Below are 23,184 nucleotides of genomic sequence, written 5' to 3'. Positions count from 1 at the left end.
GCCAACAAGTGTGCACTTTATAATCCAGCCCGGTTCCAGTTGTTGACCAGTAGTTACAGGTAAAGTAGTGGGTTGTCGCAGTGGAAGTACTGGACAGTTAGACAGTAAGCAGTGGCTAGTGTTAACTTAATGGCCGGGTTACTTAAAAGGTGAATTACTATGTGGGGTCTCTGTGTGTTTAAAAAAATAAAGTTTTTTTTTTTTTACATCTGCAAGTCTTATCATTATTGTGTGAAACACATACTCATCAATACATTACAGTGTTTAGGTTCATCATTGGTCTACTTTATTCACCATACTAATTGTTAAGAGGAAGTGGCACATTAACAGCAAAAGCATATGCCCAGGAAAATTACACTGTTTTGACAAGTTCATGGTAAGACACGGGAAACTACACTGTAAGACGAGAGCGTAACTACCCGATAGGTACCGCAAAATGTCAAGGTACATGTGTAAGAGTTACCCCTACAGTTGACGAAACTACACTGTAAGAGACGGGAAACTACACTGTAAGACGAGAGCGTAACTACCCGATAGGTACCGCAAAATGTCAAGGTACATGTGTGAGAGTTACCCCTACAGTTGACGAAACTACACTGTAAGAGACGAGAAACTACACTGTAAGACGCGGGCTGTAATCTAAAGTGCTACCGATTCGACTTCAGTGCTAAAAGAATTGACTCAAACTACACTGCACTGTAAAAACAAACTGTTGATCCAAAAATTGTTTCAATTGGTAACACATAGTTTTAGTGTGTTATTAACATAAGAACCTCAGTGATTTTGGTTATTTAAAAAAAAGCATGGAAAATGGCGAGGTATCAGCCCTTAAATGAATCTTTCATGAGCTATTTTTGTTGTTTTCATTATATTTGTCTAAACAAGCGAACCTTAAGTTGTACCAGCTATTAAAATGAACAAGAAATGGATAAAAACAAGAGTTGTCTAACATTTTTTTTCCATGACTGTATATGGACACTTAGCAAAGTTTAATGTTTTAGTTTATCGCCAACTTCTTTGTGTGGTTGTTGGGGTTAATAACAGCAAGAGAAAGGAATAAAAATGCATCAGCACCAAACAAGAAATATTTTCCCTGCTCTAAGACTGTTTAGTGACAGACTTATGTTTGTAATGAAAGAGAGGAGAGGAGAAGCCTGAAGTGCTGCTCCGTCAACGGTAAATCTCAGCTGAAGAAAGCAGGTCAGCTTGTTAAAGCTCCTGCTCTGCTGATGTAGACATTTACAGGCTCCTTACAGCAGGATGATGACTTTTCAATGGATGAGAAAATGACAGTTGTACCCACTTTCTATGAGAAAGTTCAGTTTTTTTAAACCGTTCAGCAGTCTTTATTTATGGCAGCTGGGACACACTGCTGGATCTGGCTTTGTCATGGCTATCCATGCTAATGTTAGCCACATTTAGCAGGAGTTCAGATGGACTGATGTTAAACTGTCATCGACTGGATTATTAGGGTCCTCGCCCAAAGGAATAGGGTACCTTTTAGCAAGAGAGTTAGAAGGTGCCCTGGCCCTTTGGGAAGGGCACTATTGTTCCTGCTGTGTTTCTTTGTTATTCCATCCGGCCTTTGAGCTCTAATTTGACCCCCTAAACATGCTCAAAAACTCATCAAAGCTGGCACACACCTTGTGATGGATATGTTATGATATAAATTCGATATGATACCAAACTTGACCCCAACATCCCATAGTTTGCTCTCTAGCGCCACCTTGGCACACTTAAACGGCCCTAGCAACCAGTAAGAATGTCGTAGAGAGATCAAACCAACATCAAAATGTTTGTCTCATTGAAACGCACTGAAAAGGTAGGAGTGCCACAGCCCTATCTCGCACAGGAAGCTGCAATTTGCTCTCAAAATAAGATTTCACCACATTTTACCCTTTCTGCAAAAATGATCTCCTCCGAAACCCTAAGTGCTATTGGCTTGAAATTCGCGCACATGACAGAATAGACTCTGCTTTACAAAATGTGTGATGGAAGTTGTTATTTCGGACCCAGTTTTCAAATGACGAGCTGTCGAAGTCGATGAACCCCACAGAGGCCCTCTCAGCTACTCCATTAAAATACATAGGTATGGAGCCTCAACGTCGTGCAGGCTTCCACTTTTGGGCCTCTAGAATAAAAAGTAAAAGTCATACAGCTTTGAAAATGACATGAATGGATTCCTGACAAAATTTCCTACAAAAATGTCTTATTTTATACAGATTGGGTCAACATTCTGGCCTATATGATGAGTTGTTTGTAAACTTTTGCAAATTTGAATCCTCCCACTGCTGCAGCAGTACTGTGATGATGTCACACACTGATTAGGAGTTCCGTGCAGCTGGTCATGTGACTTAGCAGAGGAAATAATACATGGTATCAACTGTTATAGCACTATAAGGGCCAGAAAGGGGAAAAACCCTGATGGTGGGATAATACCTTAATTAATCTGACTCCTTCTCATGTGACTGACTGTAAATGTTTTCACACTGAACTTTCTTCCACAGCTTTAAAAGGTGAGCAATGCAGTCTTTAATGGGACCACAATTCAGATCAGCTCCACTTTAGCTACTCAAGATATGGTTCATTTAGATACATACTAACTTTAAAAACACAGGAACACTGTGGAAAAAAAGGTATTTAAGAGGAAAGAGAAGAACTTGAAAGGATGTGTCACCTTCATTGTGTGAGCAGACTTCAGCTTAAAGCTTGTGTTTGCAAAGAAGTCAATAAAAGAGACACGATCATTTATAAGAAAACTGTAGAACATTTTATTTCATAGACAGTACTTCAACACTAAAACAAAGAAATAAACCGTCCTGTGTTTTAAGAAAAATAAGATCACAAATGCTTCCAACATAAGGCAGATGTGCATGTCAAATTTTCCAGGTTGGATGAGAAAAGAAGAGTACAATCACAACAGCTGTATGCATAAAACACCTGCACACACACAGCACAAGTAAGAACTCACTTTGGATGACCAATCCCACGTACACACCGAGGGCCGTCTGCAGCTGTCCTCAGTGAACCCGTCAGTGTGTGTGAGATGATGGTCATCTTCAAGGAACACTTTCACATTTGGGAAATTCTCCTCTGTAAGGACTCGCTCAGGGCCAGGTGGACAGGCTGAAACATGTCTACCTCAGTGTGGTTCACAAAGTGAGAGGTCTGGGATGTTTAGCTTAGCTTTAAAGCATGGATGTAAGGGAATAGCCAGCAAACCATTTCCTGAAGCTTTTCTGTAGTGTCACGTCACTGCTTCAAGAGAACATCAAGGCCTCTCCGGTTTGAGAAGCTGAATATTCAGAAAACCAGCTTGTTGTTGTGACAAAGTCAAAGTCAGTAACCTTCTCTCTGCGTTGTTATGGTTTCTTTATCTCTCAAGGCTAACTATTTAGTGGCATAGATTCAGAAGTTATGGGCAAAGTACAGCTCTTTGTCTCACAGGGTGATAGTGTTACCAAGTGGCAACAGAATGCTAACAGAAAAATTAGCCCATTCCACTAAGATCCAGTTAAATAGAGACATAATCATCCCTGGACAGTATGTTGGTGGACTGACATTTTAAGTCATTTTAAGTCATCTTAAGACAGCTTAAGTCAGCTACTGGTAAAAGCTTCCACAACAACAGTCATGACATGTATTCAAGGCGTGATTACGTTTCTGCTAAACTGGTTGGACATCCTTTTTGTCCCTTTTAAACTAACTGAAATAAAATGTTTTAGTTTTGATGCTTGGATACAGAAGAGGAGGGGGAATTATCTGTGGTTTCAGCTCAGCTAAACACCTCCCAGAGTCACGCACATGAACCAATCCACAGTGACAGCGGCTTCATCACACAAACTAAGAGATTTACACCAAATTTAGTGTTCCTTCAATATTATGGCACAACTTGTAAATGCACACCGACAAAAGAACCATTCAGAAGTCGGTTAAAGCATATCTGAGTCTGGTAGTGCATATGACTGAACACACAGGTAGTCCACATGTTAACACAATCACTCAAACAGCACATGTCACTGTTGCACCAAAAATAATACAGAGAACATCGAGCATAGTCTTCATCATCAATTATTACTGTTGGTACGTGATTCTCAAAGATGTGTTTTTATGACAGCAAACGAAGAACAGCGTAGAGCTGGTTCCTTAGCATCAATGACCTGAAGATTAACACCATCTACAAAAACAGACACAGCTGGAGCTTAAGACTCTAAGAGGAATCCTGGTGCTCAAAACTGGGGCCTTACATGAGCGTATTTTGGGATCTGAATGACCAAAAGGCTGAACACTACCTGTCTGATTCTGCTGGGAGCCTCGCAACAGACTTTAATGTGTTAAAAAATTTATAGTTGAACAGTTTCTGCAGTTACATCTGTTTCTCTAAAGTCACCAAGTTTCTCATAGACTCACTCTAACTTCAGTCAGGAAATGCCGGTCTTTGTACGTCTTAGATAGCTACATCTGACAGACATTTCAGATCCATAGATGCCATGTTTCTGCAATCAACACAAATAAAACAACAACAAAAAAAAGAATCACTGTAGGTGAACAGCAGCTCACATGTTCTGTAAGGTTAGGGGCCTATTTCCACTAACAGCGTTTTCTGCGCATGCGGCACCTCCATAAAATATGCAGTACAGTGTTTCTAGAGGTGTCACCAGTTTTGGTTGCTAAATTTAGGGCTCTCAACTGACAATACTGCAAATTTTAAACCTCACAATGATTCACTGAATTCACTGAATTCTTTTATTCTGAAACGCTTAGATCAGGGGTGGCCAACCAGTCAGAAACCAAGAGCCACAAAATTGACCGTGGAACTACAGAGAGCCACATCACGCACGGGGTCTTACAAAAACACTTCCTCTCACACATAAAAAAAATGCCATAAAATGAAAATCAATACATTTCTAATTTTCAAAGCGAGGTTTATTGTGTTTTTAAGTGTATTTAAATTTGTACTGGAGAAGAGAAACTGAAACTTAACTATCAAACCCAACTGATCCCAATGTTGGCATCCATATATATATAGTTAAGATTGATCGGCACACCACTACTCATAACTATATATATTTTTTGCATGAATGGATCGAAGAGCCACACACCGAAAGGCAAAGAGCAACATGCGGCTTCGCGAGCCACAGGTTGGCCACCCCTGGCTTAGATGAAGCGGGAAAACATGTATTTCTAACGGGCACACTAAAACACTAAACCACAACCATTATAACCTGCCATGAGGCTGCAGCTCCAAACTTCGAGTTTCTCTCAGCCATTTAGACCCCAAAATATGTCAGTATGTTAAATACATGGCCCTGCTTTAAAAACACCAGACTAATCCTTTAAACCTCAGTGTTAAGGTAACTGAAAGTCACACAGCAAACCTATTCTTGAAAAAATGACTCTACAGTGACAGTGTGAGACAGAAATTCCAACACAGTAACTCCAGACTTCCAGGAACAAACACAGGTTGGCATTCTACTTCCTGTCTTGAGGTAATCCCTTCAGAATAAAACAAACCGTGAAATGTTCAATTTCTCCAAAGAGTTTGGATTCTTCAACAGCTTACCATAAAAATACATTTGGCCTCACGCATGAAACAAAACAACATTACATTTCTTATTGGTACTGTTTGCAGACACACACACATACACACACAGGTTTCATATTTCAAAGTGTACCGTACACTTAACCACGAAACGACGTTCAGATGTAGGCGTTTTTACTGAGTACTGTGGCTTACATTCACATGGTTTCTCTGAATGGGTGAGGAGTGTATGCGTCCTGTGCTCCATGGATGGTGGCGGGTCAAGAGACAAAACTACAGGCAAAAATGGAGGCACATTCCTCTCCTGAGGCAGAGGGGTAAGGGAGGACTTCTTCCTACTTCTTCTCACCACCTTTACGGCAGACTCTCACACCTCTTCAGCAGAGAATCCGGGGGCCGGGGATAGTAGCCGGTGGTGCAGGGCCTGTCTGGGGAGAACCTGGGGAACTTGTAATCCAGAGGGAGATCTAAAGAAGGAGAGATGAAAAACAGGAGAGAGTGAACTGAGTGATCCAGGACATGTGCAGACCACATGCACGTTTGATGCTCTGTGGCTGAAAAGCAGTTGTGATTCATTGTTCTGTGGAAGAAAGCGCACACTTCAACATGTTGAAGGTTTCAGACTTTTACTAAAAACAGAAAACGACACAAGTGGACAACACATTCACCACGAATCTGACACCAAAACACAGAGGAATTATGGTTCTCTTTATGCAAATAACTAAGACAGAACATCACATTTCTGCACAAAAATCTAAAAACAAACCATCAACTTCAGCTTTTTGGTCCCATCTCTGTGATTTCTCGCAGCATAAGTTTAAACATGAGTCCTTTATTCTTCTTTAAGCAACAATTCTTGTTTTAAATTCGAGATCATAAAGGACCTGTATCCACAGTGGATTACAGTGCAGTGGTAATTCAAAGTTCTTTATTTTCTATTTACTTTTATTTTTTAAAAGCCTTACTTGATCATATTTCATTTCACACCATTAACAGTTCAGACCCTACTCTCAATGTTTTTTCATGTTTTTAATGCCTGAGTGCATTTTTAACCTTTAATGTTAACACTTTGTAACAGTGTTCTAAAAGATGCTGTACAAATTTATTATTACTATTACTATTATTATTATTACTATTATTATTATTATTATTATTATTATGAAATGAACAGAATTTTTTCTGTACAAAGTGTCTGATCTGTAGGTATTGGAAAAAAATGAGTTCTGGGAAGGTTGCACTTTTGGCTTAGTTGTTCAAAGAGAGGAAAGTGTTATTAGAAAACAAGTCTTTGAGGCATTTGATACCTTTTCTATGCCACAGTTGAAAAGCAGCGTCCGTATTAGAGGGGATAAAGGCTATGTTAGAGATAATAGGGCATGAAACTGACGCCTCTTGCAGTCCAAAATGCTTTCTAAACTGGGACCAAATCTTCATTGTGTGAAAAACAATGGGATTGGAGGAGGTAACCTTAACAGATAAAGGAAGAGATGAGCAAACAATCGAGCAAAGAGAAAACTGGCTACAGGATTCTTTTCCCGGCACACATACGGGGGCCTCAGCTGTTTTTGAATGGTTAATCCAGAAAAGTATCTTCTGAATATTGCTAGCCCAATAGTAAAAAGGAAGTTTGGGAGGCCCATTCCCTTTGGTTATTTTGGTCTTTGAAGTGGAACACCTTTAAGAAATTCAACCAAGTCCAGCCACCATTGGATCAAGCTCTTAATCCCCATAACCTGCACGACAAACCTTCACAGCGTTCCAACTGTCAGAGGGAAGAGCTGGAGAAAGTTCAGCACAGTTCAGACTCTAACAAACATCCACAGACTTAGAACAGATCCAAGCTCGGGTATTTGTGGTGGTCTGGAGCCATAAATCCAGGACTTGTTCATGCAGCAGTGGTGGTAGGGGTTCAGTCAAATTTGCTGTCTGGTCTGTTTCTTCTGGAAATTTCTGTGTTAAGTTAATAAAGTGAGTGTTTCAGCCGAAACAGAAACTTCTAAAAGACTGTTTTTTTGTAAGTTTGGGTCTCAAGATGCAAACCATATCAGAGCTCTTGCATGAAAAGAACTACCAGGACCACTCAGCTCCAGTTTGGACTTTCTTCTCACTTTCTATAACCAAAGAACTGTTTGTGAGACTCTTACATTTGCACAAAATTGTAGCCAAACCTCAGGTTTGTAAAGTTTGCAGCTTTTATTTCTGCCTCAGTTATTGGCTAATGACAACATTTGACCATTTTTAAACAAAGTACGATAGATAGATAGATAGATAGATAGATAGATAGATAGATAGATAGATAGATAGATAGATAGATAGATAGATAGATAGATAGATAGATAGATAGATAGATAGATAGGATAAAAAAATGCACTGTATTAATCCCCGAAGGCAAATTCAAGTCTTACATTCTTTTTTCTCAAAGTATTTTTTCTATTAATTAATTTCTAATAATTGTTAATTGTCTCTGCTGGGTTTATTAACATCATCTAAATCAGAATCATGACTCTGGGCTCTAATTTCGTAGACCAGGCGCAAGCGCAGGCACACCTGCCCTGCGCCGGCCTTTGCCGCGCGGACAGGACGTGACCGGCGCACTTTGCAAGTTTCCTGCAGTGCCAAGAGAGGCGCAGTCAAGGCGCAGAGGAGTGCAGAGGAGCGCAGAGGAGCGCAGAGGAGCACAGAGGAGCACAGAGGAGCACAGAGGAGCACAGAGGAGCGTGTCCACGGAGGAGAAAAGCCGTGAGTGGGTTTAACACAGCCGAGCGCTGTTTTCACCAATCAAATGAGCGCCTCTCCTCGCCTTTAAATGCCCTGTGGCCGAGGCGCAGCGTCTGATTGGTCTGAGTGATCCCCAGCACTGCGGAAACAGTGCTGGTAGCGAAGACGGTCAGAGCCGCTGTCCCTGCAGCAGGAGAATGGACAGCGGGGCGCATCGGAGGATACGAGGAAGCGTGTCACTGTGTGGGCCAGCTCCCGGGGCAGATGTAATCTGTTCCTTTGTCATTAATAGGAGAACAAAATGAAGAGACAGTTACACAGCTGGCTTATCCATTCAGAATACTTTTGATCCACCTGCACTCCTGGTTTGTCATTGCCAAATAGCAGAACCTTTGGTGATATACTGTATACTCTCCTAGTGTCTCCACCTTATCCTCCTTACAATAATGTACTCCATCTTTTTAGATCACGTTAAAAATAAAGACTAAAACAGAGAAATATGGGAGATCACAGGTAAATCCTGAGTGACATAAGTTTATTTTGTCTCTTTTTCTTAGTCTTTTCTCCCCCTCTTTTCTTTGAATTAAATGAAATGAGAGAACCAGATATATACTCAGTATCAGATGTTAAGGCTGTTTATTGTTTAATTGTAAGATGTGCATCAAACTTCCAGCTGCCGTCAGGTTAACTTTCCATTATGACAAACAGCTTTAATCTGACATCAGATGTGACGGGACAGTTAATATAGATATAAATGTATATGCTGGTTCAGACGGTTACATTAAATAGTGATTGCTGTGATTGTTTATTGCATTAAAATGTGCCTGACACTCTGGAAACCTGCCTCTGAGGCTTTGATGACATGTGCGCCTGTCACCAAATTACAGCTGAGGAGGGTGTGCTCCGCTTTGCGCTAAGGATAGACCAGGTTGGAGCTGGCGAGCTTTCAGCGCACTTTTTTGGCACAAAATTGTCACTGCGCCAACATGAATATGCCGACACCTCCCCCTGGTGCGCCGTCACACCCATCCCTGCGCAGACGGTCTACCAAATTGTCAAGTGGCAGCGTACGGCGGTGCGCGGCACAAAATTAGCACTGCGCAGGGTGCACCAGGCTTGCGCCCCCTGCGCTGCGCTGCGCCACAAAATTAGAGCCCTCTGTGTTCATGTCGCTTTGGTCTGGACCACCACTGTCTCTCTACATCTTTCATCCCTCTGCTAATGGCTGCGAGAGATGACTGACCTCAGTCATGAAGCGCTTTACAGATACTTATCTGTAAAGCGGGGGTACTGCTATACAGAGGGGGTACTGTGCTTTTATTGGGCTTTATTCTGTATCCCTGGTGCTTGAATACATCTCTATTTTTCTCTCACTGGTGTTATAAAAAAACCCTCATTTGTCTGTCTCTTTAGGGCCCCTTTTCCCTCTGATTGGTCAGCTCTCTAGAGGCCTATCAGGGGAGGAGCTATGGGCAGACCTTGGTGTTTGAGGTCCCTCAATTCAACGTGTGATGAACCATTTAGGAGATCTGATGCTATCCTTTTTAGAGCAGAGTTTTTTTTCTGATGAACTAAATGAGAAAGACTGTTTTGAGGTAAATTCAGCAAGAATTGATTCTTCCTCAGTCTTTATTTATGAATTGTCTTTTTAAAATTGTTTCTGTGACTCTTGTCTTTGTTAGCTTATAATTTGTCTTCTGTCTATCCATTCCCTTCCTCCTCTTTGAACATAAAACAAATGTTACTTGCATTTTAATTGACGTATCCTTTCTGGGCCTTTGACTCTGTGTGACTGTTTCTGCAGCCTAACCAGCTCCGGTTTCCCCCCACGTACCTGCTATGTGCTCCACACTGGGGATGGCCATGGTGCTGTATTTGTGGATGCAGTGGCAGCACCAGGTCAGTTTCTGGTGCTCCTCATCTCCTCCTCCACTTTTATGGACATCCACGAAGTAGGAGCCCCACTGCTCGGACACGGCAGAGGGGGCCTTCATGCCCTGCTCCTGTTCAAACAGTCCACACGCACAAAAACACAGAATTATGTAACTGTGTGTGAGGGTTCATCTTCAGACGTGTGCAGACTTGATAATAAAAGCAGAGAGCTCTGCCCTCAGAAGGAAGAAGTCACTCTGGCTCTAACCCAGGAGCTCTGAGGGTTATTGTGACTCTGACGTGAATCATTTTTATGAGAATCCCCTGCTCTCTCACTCATAAACACTCTAATAACATCAAAACTTTTTTTTTTTTTATGTATGAGATCCCAGAACTCGTGAGTAGCAATGATTGCAACAACAGGATGTGGGGTTTAAAAGGAGGATGTGGAGAGAATCAAACTTTACAGACCGGTGATGACAAACGAGCGCTTTACACAACATCAGCCAACATTATCAGGAACTGTGGAGGCGTGATTAATGTATCTGAGATCAGGGAGTTATCTCAGAGATTTATACCCAGTAGATGTCTAAAAATAATTTTTCCAGAAAGAAGAAGTGAAGAGGACTGCCTGAGGACACAAGTATGTGGGGAATTTTTAGAGTTCAGCATGTTGGAGCAGAAACCTCTGACCTAATCCAATACAGATGATCAAACCCAGCAACAAAGATACAACAGATACTGAACAGCCCCGAGTGAAATGTGCTGCTCATTGATCTGCCGACCTTTTAACAGCAGCTCCTCTGCATCAGGGAGAGCGTGCAGGCAGCTTTACTGACAAACAGCATCAGAGTGGGTCGACAGTAAGTCAGCGCCGCAGTGTGAGGACGCCATTTCTCATGATCTACATGACAGGGTCCAGATGCTGACACCAAGACATGTTTTTTTTTTAAAGATCTGAGTCAGGGCGCACTGTAAGAATCCTCTCAGAGAGCTCAAGTTTTTCTATGAAGAGGTCGTTTCTTAGAGATGATTTGAACTCTCAGATCAAGAGGACAGAGACTTTTATCCAGAAAGGATGAGAAGTTTACCTCCATGATAGGTCACCCAAAAGCCTGTGTGCTTTTTAAATACAAAGACATTTAACATCAATTTTAACAAAACTGGGACAGGAAGAAATATGACTGAAAAATTAAAACTGTAACACTGTAAAAATGTTAAAATCAGGGGTCATCAATCTTTCTGAGACCAAGGGCAACCTCACAGGAAATGAGTGGCACGAAGGGCTACTTGTCTGAAACAGACGTCCTGAACAACATTACACAGATCACTTTTTCAATAACACTAATCGTAGTACAAGTGGTAATACCATGTGAAGAGACTGCTCACAGGTCAAGGTTAATTATTTCACAATGATTATTAGTTAATTACACAAGAATGATGGAAGGAAGTAGCTCCAGTGTGACCAGTGCTGTTATTTGGAACAAGTCTCATCGGCACCTTTTGCAATTCTTGCGGGGGCCCAGGTGCCCCCTGGTTTGAACTAATAGAAAAAAATCACTGCAATATAATGGTAAAGTACTGGCAGCAAAAATGACCAGTAATTCCCTGCTTTTTCTACAGTGCACGTACTGTAATTTATTTTTACAGTATGATACTTTATATTGGGTTACAGTATATGAATGTGAGATAATAGTAAAATACTGAGAACCCTGATGCCAGTACATTGCCAGTGCATATCACTGAGCAAAGAGACGTTCAAAGGACGTCATTTTAACCTCATTTTTAGGGCATATAACTTGGGTCTCCTGAAGGTGCAGACTGTTACTCCAGACAACTCTTTTCTGATGTCTAATGAACGTCCATCTATGACGTCCACAGTACCTCAGTATCAGAGCTACCAAGAAAGAAACCAAAATCTTTGCAACCCTCCAGTTCCAAAGCCAAGTCCCTTTCAAAAGAGCAACTGCTGCTGCTGCTGTAGTCATTTTACCATTGTTTTGATCCTCCTTCTAGTTTCTGTGTCTAAATGTAGTCCAGTTTCTGAAGGGGTCAGACTGTTCCTGTTCATTTTTCCTGTAGCTTCATTTGATTTTCTCAGCAACAAATGGTAACTGTGAATACATACAAATGCGTTAAACATTTCCACTTCAAAGCTGCTGCTGAGCCAAATGAAGCTACACAAAAATTAACCTCTACAGGAAAACACATCACCATGTTAGAATGGAGACAGGAAATGGAAATAAACAAACAAAATATTACTTTGACACAAAACTAATGTTGACATTAGACATCCAAAAACGTCCAAATAGTGGACCTAATTTGGACATTGTGCAGACGTCCAGAATTGGTCTTGAACCCACAGACTGGATACAGACTTGTGGTGCATTCCATTTGCACTTGGAAGTCGGCATACAAAAACTGTTGGGTTTTTTTTTTAACTATTATTTTTTCACAATATAATTATTTTCTTATGTGTTCTAAAGACATATATATATATATATTTATATATATTTGTGTGTGTGTGTGTGTGTGTGTGTGTGTGTGTGTGTGTGTGTGTGTGTGTGTGTGTGTGTGTGTGTGTGTATGTGTGTGTGTGTGTGTGTGTGTGTGTGTGTGTGTGTGTGTGTGTGTGTGTGTGTGTGTGAATTTGTTTTATCACCAATTTTTGTATATCCCTGTGTTTTTCTTTATGTTCCTTTTTATGTATGGTCAAATAAAGTTGTTTCCTAAACTACAAGTGTTGCTGGAGCTTTTTTGACCTCTTCAAGACTCTTTCTCTCAAAGCACTTTGGAAGTTGATGAAGTTGTGCCAGGACTTTTTGACCTGTCCTGATTCTTTTTAACAAGTGCATTCTCTTAAAAGCTGTGATTGGCTGATTGAACCAACTTAGTCTAAGCTAGTGTTGGTAATTGAAATGTTCAATGAACTATTAACATAATAAATGTAGCTGTTTGAGCTTCTGTGGTCCTCTCTGGATCTAACTCAGACTTTCTTTTCACTGTTCCCGTCTCATGAAGCGATGACGTTGTTGACCAAAGACTTTGTTCCACATTCTTCTCAGTCATGATGGTTTATTTTCACACAGATTACTGTGGCTATCTGATTTGTATGACTCTAAATGTTCTCAGGGTGTAAGCTCATGAAGTCAGGAGAAGCAGAGCAGGCCGACAGAATTGGGGTTGGGGGTTGTGGGTTGCAGGGCGGAGCTATGGTTTGTTGCTAAATGGAAACAGCTGCTGCAGTGAACTCACCTCAAACTTGCCCTTTTTCTCCATCGGCTCCACTTGAGCCTCATTGGACAGCGCAGCGTCACTCTTCTGGACGCCCTCCCCTTCCATTTCCTCAACGATCATCACCGTCTCCCACTTCCCGAAGCTGCTGGCAGGGAACATGTCCGACCTCATGCTGTCTCCAAAGTACACCACCTGCAGGGGTGGGGGGAAGAAGGTGACAGAGGACAGCTTAGTTAGTTTTAAGAGCAGCACTCAGGTTTAAGTGCTGCGATAAAGTTGCTGCATTCCTCTCTGAGTGTCAGTCAGAGTCAGCTGGCAGATACCTCATGGACCCCTAGGGTGAACTAGACCAGACACGACCCAGTCTGCAGAACTCATCACAACCTCTTTGACCACCAAGTCTCTTTTGTCCCCCCACGTATGGAAAGAAAAGCAAGCTGAGGCAGGCCTGCAGAGACGCATTCCTCACCTGACGAGCAGGCGCACACAGCTCACAGCTTTAAATCCAGCTCCACAGAGACATACCTCAGTCCCTTTCAAACAAAGGGGAAAGGAGCTGAGGAAGAAATGTCAGACAGCAGATATCCAAAGTCTGCTGAAACTCTGAGTGCAGAGCAAAGTCTTCAACACAGACAGAAATAAAGTGACAGTGATGGATTAAGCAGAGAGAAACCCAAACTCTAAAATATAGAATCTGTGATCTGATTTTGATAAAGTGCTGAAACATTTCTCACCAGACATGGATGAAGCAGTACTTAAAGAATTATTAGGAGCCTACAAGTCAGTATTAAAAAGCGATTTTATATCCAGACTATATAAAGACAAAAAAAAATCTCATTCAACAGAATATGTTAAAAACAAATGGGAAAAAGAAGGCAACTTTACTTTCTCAGAAGAAGTCTGGCACAACTCTTTTGACTTTAAGAGGAAATGTACTAACTCGCACACACGGAGAGGACTTGGTTGGAAAAGTTTGGTTGGGTTTTTTACCACCACAAAAAGAAAACTCTATCTCACAAGAGAGAATCCAGAATGCTGGAAACAATGTGGGAGCAAAGATGCTAACTATTGGCACATATTTTGGGACTGTCAAATCATTGAAAACTTCTGGTTGAAAATCCACAACATTCTGGAACTAACATTTACAAAGAAAATACCTTTTGAGTGTAATACTTATTTTTTAGGAAAGTTGGCAATATCGCTGGGCACTTTGGTGTCTACTTATTTGGTATTCTGATAACTGCTTGTAAAGAGAGCATAACTAGACACTAGCTACACCTTGACCCCCCATGATAAAGGAGTAGGAAGATAAAGTTAATGAAATATATGTTATGGAAAAAAAATACCTTCTCACTTTGTTTTCAAATGAATAAATTTAGTCAGTCCAGGACTAAACTTCAGCAGTCTGTTCAGCTTCTGTCTCCTGTATCCTGTATGGTGCTACTCTGCCTTCTGGTATATCCTATGTTACTGGGTTAGCACAGCTAGCTTGTCCATCTTACCGGAGATAGATCTTATGTTCCTAATAACGATGGATGAAAGGACAGGTCGTCGTCGTCACTTCTTAATCACACCTTAGTACCAGCACGTTGTCCTCACCTCCTTCTCCTCACCTTGTGGGGAAAACATCAGGCCTTGCACCAGTTAGCATTGACATGCTACAGACTGCTTACAGCTGAGTTCACATGTAAACAATGCAGCCAGGGTTATATGTAGGATCTCCAGACAAACACAGGAGAAAAGTAGTAAAAATGTCACTGAAGGAAAAAATAGTTTGGTGTCCATGACCAACAAATAAGCCATACAAAGTAATGATCCACTCCAAATACAAAGATGACAAAAAAGAGACGAAAATTTACAGGAAACAGACAAAGAACACAGAGCTGCTGCAACAGGCAGCTACAACCAACAGGGGCGGTGCCTAGCATAAGGAGTAATAATAATGAGTTTACCGTAAAAAAAAAAAGAAAATATCCAGGATGTTAAGAAGGAAAAGGGTTTTGAGATATCTAGATGTTTTTAGCAGACTTTTACTGTGGACCCTTCATACATCTTCTTAAATGAAGAGTTTTAAAAAAAGAATATGTGATCAATATATCATCCATGCCATGTTTGTGAGATCTGACAGACCTCTACAGGAGTCAGGGGGCTGTAGTTGTGTCTCGCTGTCCTCCCTCACAGAGCTGCTCCTCATGTAAACAAACAGGCTGACTAATCGAGGGCTGCTGTAGGCCGGGCCTGAGAGGAGGGGGCTGGAATCAGTTCCTGCCACATTTTCCCAGAACTGGCCACAGATGGGGCTCAAAGCCTGACTGCTTTTCTCATTGCTCAGCAGTGCTGCAGCTCTAGTCACGGGATCACTATCATAAATATTTACAGAGGCCAAGAATTCAACATGTTTCAGAGAGGAGTCACTGAGAATGGATACGGTTACAGCAGGCTGAGCCAAACCCCAGCTCTGCATGAGGCCGAGCACCATGGGGGGAGTCAGACTCACCTCGGTTACCTGGAAACAATCACACGATGACACTGTTCATATGATGTGGACCAAATGTTTTTTTTTGTTTGTTTGTTTTTTTTAACTCAGATTTGTTTAGAAGCGTTTTTTTTTATTGTTACCACTGCAAAGACGCTTAAGACAAACAATTTATGTGCCCTAGGTAAACATCTGAAAGGAACAACACTGCTCTGTACTCTATCAAATCATTTCACATCATATGTTACAGTGCAGTATGTAGTGTATCTATGAAGCCAAAACTGCGACTTTAATGATTGGTATTAAAAATAAAATTTGGTATTGAAAAATTATAATGGCATCAAAACAGGAAATGACATCAAAAATGTTTTGCTGTAGTTAAAAACACGAACATCGAATGTTTTACATTATTTCATTTCTATAAATGTTTGCATTCTGAGGTTTTTAAATTCAAATCTTGTCATATTTGTTTGATGTCAATGTTTTATCAATCAGAGTTTATAATTTTAATGATGTTTTTTCTTTTTTGATCGCTTTTTTTGCTGTTTCTGTCACTCTTTAGACGTGGAGGTGAGGGTTTTGAGGGAAGGGCTATGAGGACATGATTTGCATATTATTTGCACAATGCTGGCGAATAATGCAGCACTCAGCTGGACCATGGTCAATCATATATAAGGCTATTTCATTTAAAATTAAAACTAGACATGCACAGATTGATTGGCTAGCTAAACGATTGGTGCTGATTTCCTTAATTTTGGGGGATAGGTGATCGACCCATGCTTACATGTGAAAGTGATCTTAAATACCTCTGGGACGGTCTGACAGCCAGCCATTGTAGCTTTTTGCTCTGAGACCTAAAACTCAGGACACTTCATTGGTCGTTTAAGTTAAAACATAAAGATTTTTTTGTTTCATAGGTAGGGATGGGTACCTTTCACATTTGGAACATTCTGGTACCAATGCCCGGTACCTGGTAATTGATATCAGTACTCAACAGTACCAATTTTCAGGACTTTTTTGTGTTTATGTGGTAAAAAATATCAAATTTTCTAATGACAAAATCTCATTTTGTTTCATTTTGACATTTTTATTCTTCAATACATAACTTTGCAATGCTGTTTTCATGTCCAGTATGGAAAATCACGTACTCTTCCACTCCCTCCCTTAGGTACCTAAACATGGTACCTTTTGATTTTACCTGAATCGGTACCCGGTACTTCCGGCAGAATTGGGTTGGTACCCATAAAAGTACCTAATTCGGTACCCATCCCTATTCATAGGTATTGTTCAATGATTTTCAATAAAGTAAGATTGGAACATGAAAGGTATATGCTGACAGTTATAAAAAATAAAAAAGGGTGGGATTTTTTTAAATTCCTCTAAATATTCAAACTTTAAGAGGAGAATTCAAACTCTAGAACCTGGTTATGTAAAAGGAAAAAGTAAAAATACAAACATTCATTCATTTTCTGAACCACTTATCCTGTTCAGGGTCGCAGGTGGCTGGAGCCCATCCCAGCTGTCATTGGGCGAGAGGCGGGGTACACCCTGGACTGGTCGCCAGTCAATCACAGGGCTGACACAGAGACAGACAGACAACCATTCATGCACACACTCACACCTACGGACAATTTAGAGTGTTCAGTTTACCTGATGAGCATGTTGGGAGGAAGCCGGAGTACCCTGAGAGAACCCACACATGCGTGGGAAGAACATGCAAACTCCACACAGAAAGGCCCACCAGCCAAGCTGGATATCAAACCGCTACCGCTGAGGCTGCAGCGCTAACGGTTGCGCCACCGTGCAGCTCAAAAACTACAAACAGTTAAACCTAATTTTCAGACCTCTGGCTTTGAAAAGTTCACTTCTGCCTAAACATGAAGTGTAATGAGGGCCATGGACCCCGTCTCTTATCAGCCCATCACTCAGAGGAGCAGTTAAAGCTGAGGCCAGGTCAAGGTAAACAGAGCTGCAGGCATGCAGAGAGGTCTTAATGAGCCCATTGTGCTGCACACTGTGTGGGGCCTGAAGCAAAGGGGAGCAGAGGGAGGGCACGGGGCTCGGCAGACAGCAGAGTAAACCCCACTTAATCATTTAGGCTCATGATCACACACTAACTGTTGTCTACACGACAACGGTTTTAGGGTAAAACGCAATAGTTTTGTTGCGTTTCAGCCTAGCGTTTACACGGAAGTGGTGTTTCAGCTAACCTTAAACACAAACCTTTGAAGTTTTTGAGTTTTTTTCTGAAATGCTGCCGACACCATTGCAGTGTAAACAGTGAGCCGGCATTTTCAGTGGAAACGCTGACGTCACACTCTGCTTCACGTGAGCGCATACAACAGGACAACAGTACCGTTGTTACGATCATCGTGGACTACCGTGTTGTGCTTGTGCTGCTCAAGCTGCTGTATCTGCGGACTGTCTTTCAACAAAATATGCATTGTTGCTCGACTTTTGCACTCAGTATTCGCCAAAACACCAGATCTACAGTTTAAACACAGATTTTTTTCACTGCATTTAAGCGTTTCTAGATGCAACACTGTCGTGTAAATTGGGCCTAAAACTGTGAGAAATCCTGCCAGCTGAGTGACATCACTCACTTCCGTTGCTAGGCGCTACCCAAGTAGCTGCCTGTTGCAGCAGCTCTCTCGTCTTTGTCCGTTTCTTGTAATTTTTTTTGTCTCTTTTTCGTAATCTTTGTATTTGGAGTGGATCATCACTTTGTATGGTTCATTGTCGGTCACGGACACCAAACTTTTTGTGGCTTCGGCGGTATTTTTTTACTACTTTTCTCCTGTGTTAGTCTGGAGATCCTACATGTAACGATGGCTGCATTGTTTACATGCAAAATTAGCTGTTAGCAGCCTGTAGCATGTCAATGCTAACTAGTGTAGGGCTTGATGATTTCCCTCGAGCTGAGGAGGAGGAGGTGAGGACGACATGCTGGTTCTCGGATGTGAGCTGGGAGGTGACGACGTGGACCTGTCCTTCCATCCATCCTTGTTGGGAACGTGGGATCTAGCCCCGGGGGGATGGACGAGCCAGCTGTGCTAACCCAGCGACGTGGCTGACGGAGCTGACATCGGACGCCGACCCCACATTGGAAGAGCTTCACCTGCTGTGAGCAGACAGGATCCAGGAGACAGAGACTGAACAGACTGCTGGGGAGGCTCAGTCCTGGACCCTGTGGAGGTGGAGACTGGCTGGGCTGGAGAGTGGTGGACGAGTGGTGGACGGGATGTCGTCATCTAATTTCTTATGGACTTTTTTTGCACTTTCTATACTCTTTCTTACTTTTGTTTTCTTAAATGCTGCGGTGACTCCTGAATTTCCCCTCGGGGATAAATAAAGTATTTTCTATTCTATTCTATTCTATCACAACATTTGGTCATCTGAAGAAGCCAAGGGCGACCACAGCCTAGTCCTTTTACCTTCTGCAGGGATGGCAGTGACAAAAAAAAGCCATTGACAGATTTCAGAGCGTTACAAAGTGAATCAAATAAGCTATAGTTTGAAAATGTTTGAAAATGTTTGACTGAATTAACAGAGTTAAGTTATTATCAAAAATAAACAGGATATATTACTGAAATGTAAGATCCACTGCCAAGGTTTTTCTGTTGTAGACATTTGTGCAAAAACAACTAGTAATGAAGTTGAGTAATTAATTCTGAAAATAAAAAGAGCAATATTAATCTTAATCTACACCGAACTGAAGAGACATTCTGGTGTTTTATTTTCTAATAAAACCTTAAACTAATGCAGTCCCATCCTTAACCTGTTAATTAAAGACAGAATGTACGCTGAAGTAATTCTATGCAAAAGAGAAGAGCCACAGCAGCTGCAACAAGAGAGTAAAAATGGCGCTGTTCTTGTGTGCTGGAACTACTCAGGAACATCAAAAAAAGACCTTTAAGACCTCAAAGACCTCAAAGACCTCAAAGTATCAAAGGTTTCATACACACAGATAAAGAGAGGTTCCACATTTGTACCCCAAAGGTACATTTTTACAGTAGTACCTATAAGGTCTGAAAATGGTACTTCGTGTGGTTTTAAAGGTGCAAATGGGTCAGTGTCAGAAAATGTGCAGTTGCACCTTTGAGGTACATGTAAATGTCATGTGACTCATTGCTTAACAAAATGGCTGCCCAGACTTGTCATGTTGTCATGGCAAACCTATACTGTTTTTCTCAATTTGTACAGCTCTTTAACTTGAAGAAATCATCAAACCAAATGAAGATGAAGAACAAACTACACTCTGAAAAGTAACAGCTGTGGGTACTGTTTCAGCCCTGCTCAGAGCAGATGGTTTTCAGTGGGCGGGGCTTTGAAAAGCTGATGCACTGTCTGGCATGGACCGTCTTTAGAGGATACACCCCCTCACATTTTAGGAATTTGGAGTATAAGGGATTAGTTGAGTGTTTTTTGTTTTTTTTTTTTCAGTTAACTGTAATTTATCACTACTAGGACAGTATTTCAAGCACAGACAGCCAGTCCATGACATGTGCATCATAGACAGCCTGTGTCCCTGACAGAATAATGTCTCAGGGCTCTAATTTTGTGGCAGGTTTCCAGAGTGTCAGCCACATTTTAATGCAATAAACAATCACAGCAATCACTATTTAATGTAACCGTCTGAACCAGCATATACATTTATATCTATATTAACTGTCCCGTCACATCTGATGTCAGATTAAAGCCGTTTGTCATAATGGAAAGTTAACCTGACGGCAGCTGGAAGTTTGATGCACATCTTACAATTAAACAATAAACAGCCTTAACATCTGATACTGAGTATATATCTGGTTCTCTCATTTCATTTAATTCAAAGAAAAGAGGGAGAGAAAAGACGAAGAAAAAAGAGACAAAATAAATTATTGTCACTCAGGATTTACCCGTGATTTCCCATATTTCTCTGTTTTAGTCTTTATTTTTAACATGATCTAAAAAGATGGAGTACATTATTGTAAGGAGGATGAGGTGGAGACACTGGGAGAGTATACAGTATATCACCAAAGGTTCTGCTATTTGGCGATGACAAACCAGGAGTGCAGGTGGATCAAAAGTATTCTGAATGGATAAGCCAGCTGTGTAACTGTCTCTTCATTTTGTTCTCCTATTAATGACAAAGGAACAGATTACATCTGTCCCGGGAGCTTGCCCACACAGTGATGCTTCGTGTCCTCCGATGTGCCCCGCTGTCCATTCTCCTGCTGCAGGGACAGAGGCTCTGACCGTCTCCGCTACTGGCTCTTTCCAGCACACTGTTTTCACGGTGCTGGGGATCACTCAGACCAATCAGACGCTGTGCCGGCATTTAAAGGCGAGGAGAGGAGCTCATTTGATTGGTGAAAACAGCGCTCGGCTGTGTTAAACCCACTTACGGCTTTTCTCCTCCCTCTCTGCCATTTGCGCGGAGGGAGGCCTGGACGCGCACCTCTGCACTCCTCTGCGCCTCTCTTGGCACTGCAAGGAAACTTGCAAAGTGTGCTGGTCACGCCCTGTCTGCGCGGCAAAGGCCGGCGCTTGCGCCTGGTCCAAGAAATTAGAGCCCTCTGTTTACAGCAGGGTATCATATCCGCTGTGTTTCCTCTTCACTCACAGTAAAACAAAGGGTTAGGTGCAAAAATGTACAAATGTCATAAGTACAGCGCTTGTACCATGACAAGGTATAGCTGGAGCAACAAGGTACATGTATCTTCTTAAGTATATTTCTACAACCTTAAATCAGTTGTAGCTGCAGAAAGTTTATCACAGTCAACATAAAGCTCAAGTATTAATGATAAAATCTTAAAAAAGACTTGACAAAAACACGTTAAAAACATGTATGCAGCACAGGAGAGCCTCTGCGCTTACAAGTGGAGCTCCACTTCACAGGAGCCAGGGACACAAAGACAGAGGCGACCTTTCTTTCTGTCTGTTTACGCTTTACTCTGAGCTGGTCAGTGTAATATAACAATAGCTTGATATGTTAGCAGCTTTATTCTCTGTATCTCAGCTTTTCTTTTCTTCAGGGCTGCCCAAACTACACATTTTTAAGATAAAATAAAATATCTGTCTGTAGTCATTTCAGTTAAATCAAATTTTGTGTCTCAATAGGAGTAGTAAGGGTAGAGAAGGACAAACACTTTTCAGGATCTTAAAATTCTCCTCAGACTGATCAGAACTGAGTTTCCATATCCTATTGGCTCCTCCCTGGCCCGTCCAGGTTCAGCCCTGTGCTCAGAGCATTGTAATCTTCTCTGAATACCTCCATTCAGCCCAACTGCACCAAGTCCTGTCAGGTGAAAGTGGAGAGAAGTGAAAACACAGAGTGCCTCACGTCACCCGGAGGAGTGTTTAAAGCAGCTATAAGTGCAGATTGACACTGAATTCCACAAGAGCTTTCTCCACGTGGCGGGGGAACACAGGGGGCATTCAGCAGACGAGAGGAGGAGGAGAAGGAGGAGGAGGAGGAGGAAGGGGGAATGGTGACGAGTAGTGTCGGGTGGAGCAGGGCTGGGATGGTCTGTTATGTAAGGTTTCTTCAGCTGTCCTATGGGTGAGTATGGGCATGCAGAGACAGCAATGAGTTAGAGACCATCCTAACAGACGTCTCACCGGCCTCAAAGATTTGCAACTAACTTTGAGTTAAGCTACATTCTCTGAAAGCTTCTTTTCTGTGCATATGCATCACAGATGATCTACTGCTCTGGTCGTAAAGTCGATGGTGTGGAAGCCCAACAACGTTTTTACCCCAAACTTTGGCTGTAAAGATGGTTTTATATTCTATTGTCACAACTTTTCATAAACTGCCACAGGATCAAACGTTTTTTAAGCCAAAAAGCTGTTTCTGATATTCTTCTGGAAATGTCAGTGAAGAGTATTTCATGAAAAATTTCTCTTTGTTCATCCAAAAACAGGAGACCCTTAAAACGAAATGTTCTTTCAGCTTCTTTTCCATAAAAGCTGAAGCTTTTCACCCTCCTGCTCTCAGGTCTCAGAGATAAATCACTCAGAACACTTATACAAAACAGAATTATCAACAAGTGGTCATACTAGCAGAGTTTTTGTGCTATTTTTCATCCTTCTGCGTTTGACCAACACCAAAGCTCCCCATAAATAAGGACCTACGCCTAGAGGCCAACTTGCACCTCCCAAAGACAGTAACTCAAAAATCTATGAGAGCAAAGTGATGGCACAGCTTTGAAGTAAAAAGCTTGGTTTATGCCTGTAAAAACAACACAGTAGCCAACACCAGTGGTCCTCAGCTGTTCTGGCTTCACCATCACCCCTAAATGACAAGCCGCGCCCCAAATCAAGGAAAAGTTGAAGTTCTCACATTTATTCAAAGAAAAGA

General features: G+C 41.6%; 1 protein-coding gene across 1 annotated transcript in view; it reads right to left on the bottom strand.

Annotated features, from left to right (window-relative positions):
- Positions 1-2,747: 2,747 nt before the first annotated feature.
- The window catches only part of nt5dc1 (5'-nucleotidase domain containing 1), a 116,454-nt gene continuing 96,017 nt past the window's right edge, over positions 2,748-23,184 (bottom strand). Inside the window, exons 10-12 of the mRNA XM_074685492.1 lie at positions 13,388-13,561; positions 10,095-10,263; positions 2,748-6,009 (exon numbers count right to left, since the gene is read on the bottom strand). Coding sequence (XP_074541593.1) covers positions 5,897-6,009; positions 10,095-10,263; positions 13,388-13,561 — 456 coding nt within the window. The 3' untranslated portion in view covers positions 2,748-5,896. The remainder of the gene's footprint in view (positions 6,010-10,094; positions 10,264-13,387; positions 13,562-23,184) is intronic.

Source organism: Halichoeres trimaculatus, unplaced genomic scaffold (genome assembly GCF_033239565.1).
Source record: "Halichoeres trimaculatus isolate MK-OKI-2021-1 unplaced genomic scaffold, fHalTri1.1 fHalTri1_scaffold_13, whole genome shotgun sequence".
NCBI classification, from domain to species: domain Eukaryota; kingdom Metazoa; phylum Chordata; class Actinopteri; order Labriformes; family Labridae; genus Halichoeres; species Halichoeres trimaculatus.
Note: the sequence above shows the minus strand (reverse complement) of the source record. Positions and strands in the feature narration are given on the sequence as shown.